The 1,756-nt window shown below is 31.5% G+C and overlaps 1 protein-coding gene across 1 annotated transcript in view; it reads right to left on the bottom strand.

Annotated features, from left to right (window-relative positions):
- Positions 1-114: 114 nt before the first annotated feature.
- Positions 115-1,756, bottom strand: part of LOC100179087 (septin-7-like) — a 4,420-nt gene continuing 2,778 nt past the window's right edge. Inside the window, exons 2-3 of the mRNA XM_002119627.3 lie at positions 1,497-1,632; positions 115-813 (exon numbers count right to left, since the gene is read on the bottom strand). Coding sequence (XP_002119663.3) covers positions 667-813; positions 1,497-1,632 — 283 coding nt within the window. The 3' untranslated portion in view covers positions 115-666. The remainder of the gene's footprint in view (positions 814-1,496; positions 1,633-1,756) is intronic.

The raw sequence follows: 1,756 nt of genomic DNA, 5'->3' as shown, positions 1-1,756 counted from the left end.
TTGCAACACAAAATAATTAATCTAAACACACTTTTAAGCAAATTTGATTTCGTATCGTGTCTACCTAGATTAGCTTCAACAAAATTTTTTTTTGAACAATTTGTTNTGATTTACAAATTTTTATATTTTTTTTAAGACAAACCAAATACTCCAAAAAATGAGCAAGCTGAATAGGACATTAAAATTGAGGTATGAAAACAAATTAGCTTGAAGAAATGTTTTGGATTTATATTATGTCTGGCAACTAAAGTTTACAGCAAAAGCTGTTAGTAGATTGTGATAAATTTTAAATATATTTGATTTCGAAATTATGTTTTCAGTTTGTGAACAGACCATATTATGATAATTACTGCTTATATGTAAGCAGTAACAACTAACAACTGTTCGGACTTAAGAATATTACATGTAGCATTTACATTTCATTATTAAAATATGTCCTTTTTTGATAATTTAAATTGTATAATAAAAACAAACAAAGAAAATTATGTTGCTTCATTAGTAACTGTTTGAGTTTGAATAAGATCTATTTAAACTAGTTTAAAAATTAAATTTTGACTAATTTACACTGCACACATTCTAAACTGAACGATGAAAAAAATAACGACACTACACCATGTGCACACACATACTAAGTAAAAATGGAAAAAAAAGAAAAATGATGTCAACTTACTTGTCAGATTTCCGATCCTCCATCAGTTTAAGTTGCAAAGCCTCGAAATCTTGTTTGTCTTTCTCATATTGTCGCTGCTTTTCGTCTAGAGCAGCATATTCTGCTTCCAATTTCTTTTTCATTGCTTCGTGTCGACGAGACAACTAGAATTTTTTTAGATTGTCAACTATACCGAATGTGTTGAAATTATTAAAGTTGAATAGTCATGTAATGAACATATTAAGTTACAATTTTAGCAATTTTACTGGTATTTGTTTATGAATGGTAGTTGGGGTTTAGGAGTTATAACTTTCTCCATTAAGAAAAGTCACTAAACACCGTAAGCAAATTAAAACTGTTACAAATTCTGTAAATCGGACCCTGATCTGGTGCTTATAAAGTTAAACAATTCTTGTGTAGAAAAATAAAGTTAGCATTTGGTGCTACAAAAACAAAACAAAATTCAATTCCAACCAATTGTATAAAAAAAAGATCACATGCCCAATCAATGTTGAAAATTTTGATAACCCATTAGTGACCACTGAGCTTGTTGAAGCATAGTGGTAAAGTGTCTTGCCCGAAGACACACAACCGACATGGTAGCCACACTCAGCTTTAAACATGGTATACTCCAGTTACAATGCAAGCACTGTAACCACAAAGCTGGTTAACAGGTTTGAGACATGCTGTTATCATTGTTGGCGTGTGCATCCTTGAGCACGATTCATTCATTTAACTAAATGGTGCCAGGCCCATTGTACAACAGTTAATCCAACAAAAAATCAGGCAGAAATTTCAGCCAAAATATTCTGGCCTATAAAAAGTCTTTTAATTTAATTCCACTCACATCTGCCTCAGATTCCTGCAATTTCTGCTTCTTCTCGTGAACTTTCATCCGGAAGACTTCTTCCATTTCCATTTCCATCTTCTTCATCTTTTGCATGTGTTCCGACTTTTCTTCCTCCATTTGAGCGAGAGGACTCCTGGAACGGAATGGTTTCAATTTGTTTGTTTATTTTATTCATCATATATAAAATATAGTACGGCGGAGTATGATGTCATTACCATTACACCTAAATTTCATATTTTCTTTTTTTTAACATTAAC

Source organism: Ciona intestinalis, unplaced genomic scaffold, assembly GCF_000224145.3.
Source record: "Ciona intestinalis unplaced genomic scaffold, KH HT000752.1, whole genome shotgun sequence".
NCBI lineage: Eukaryota > Metazoa > Chordata > Ascidiacea > Phlebobranchia > Cionidae > Ciona > Ciona intestinalis.
The sequence above is the reverse complement of the archived record's forward strand: the minus strand, read 5'-3'. Positions and strand labels throughout refer to the sequence as shown.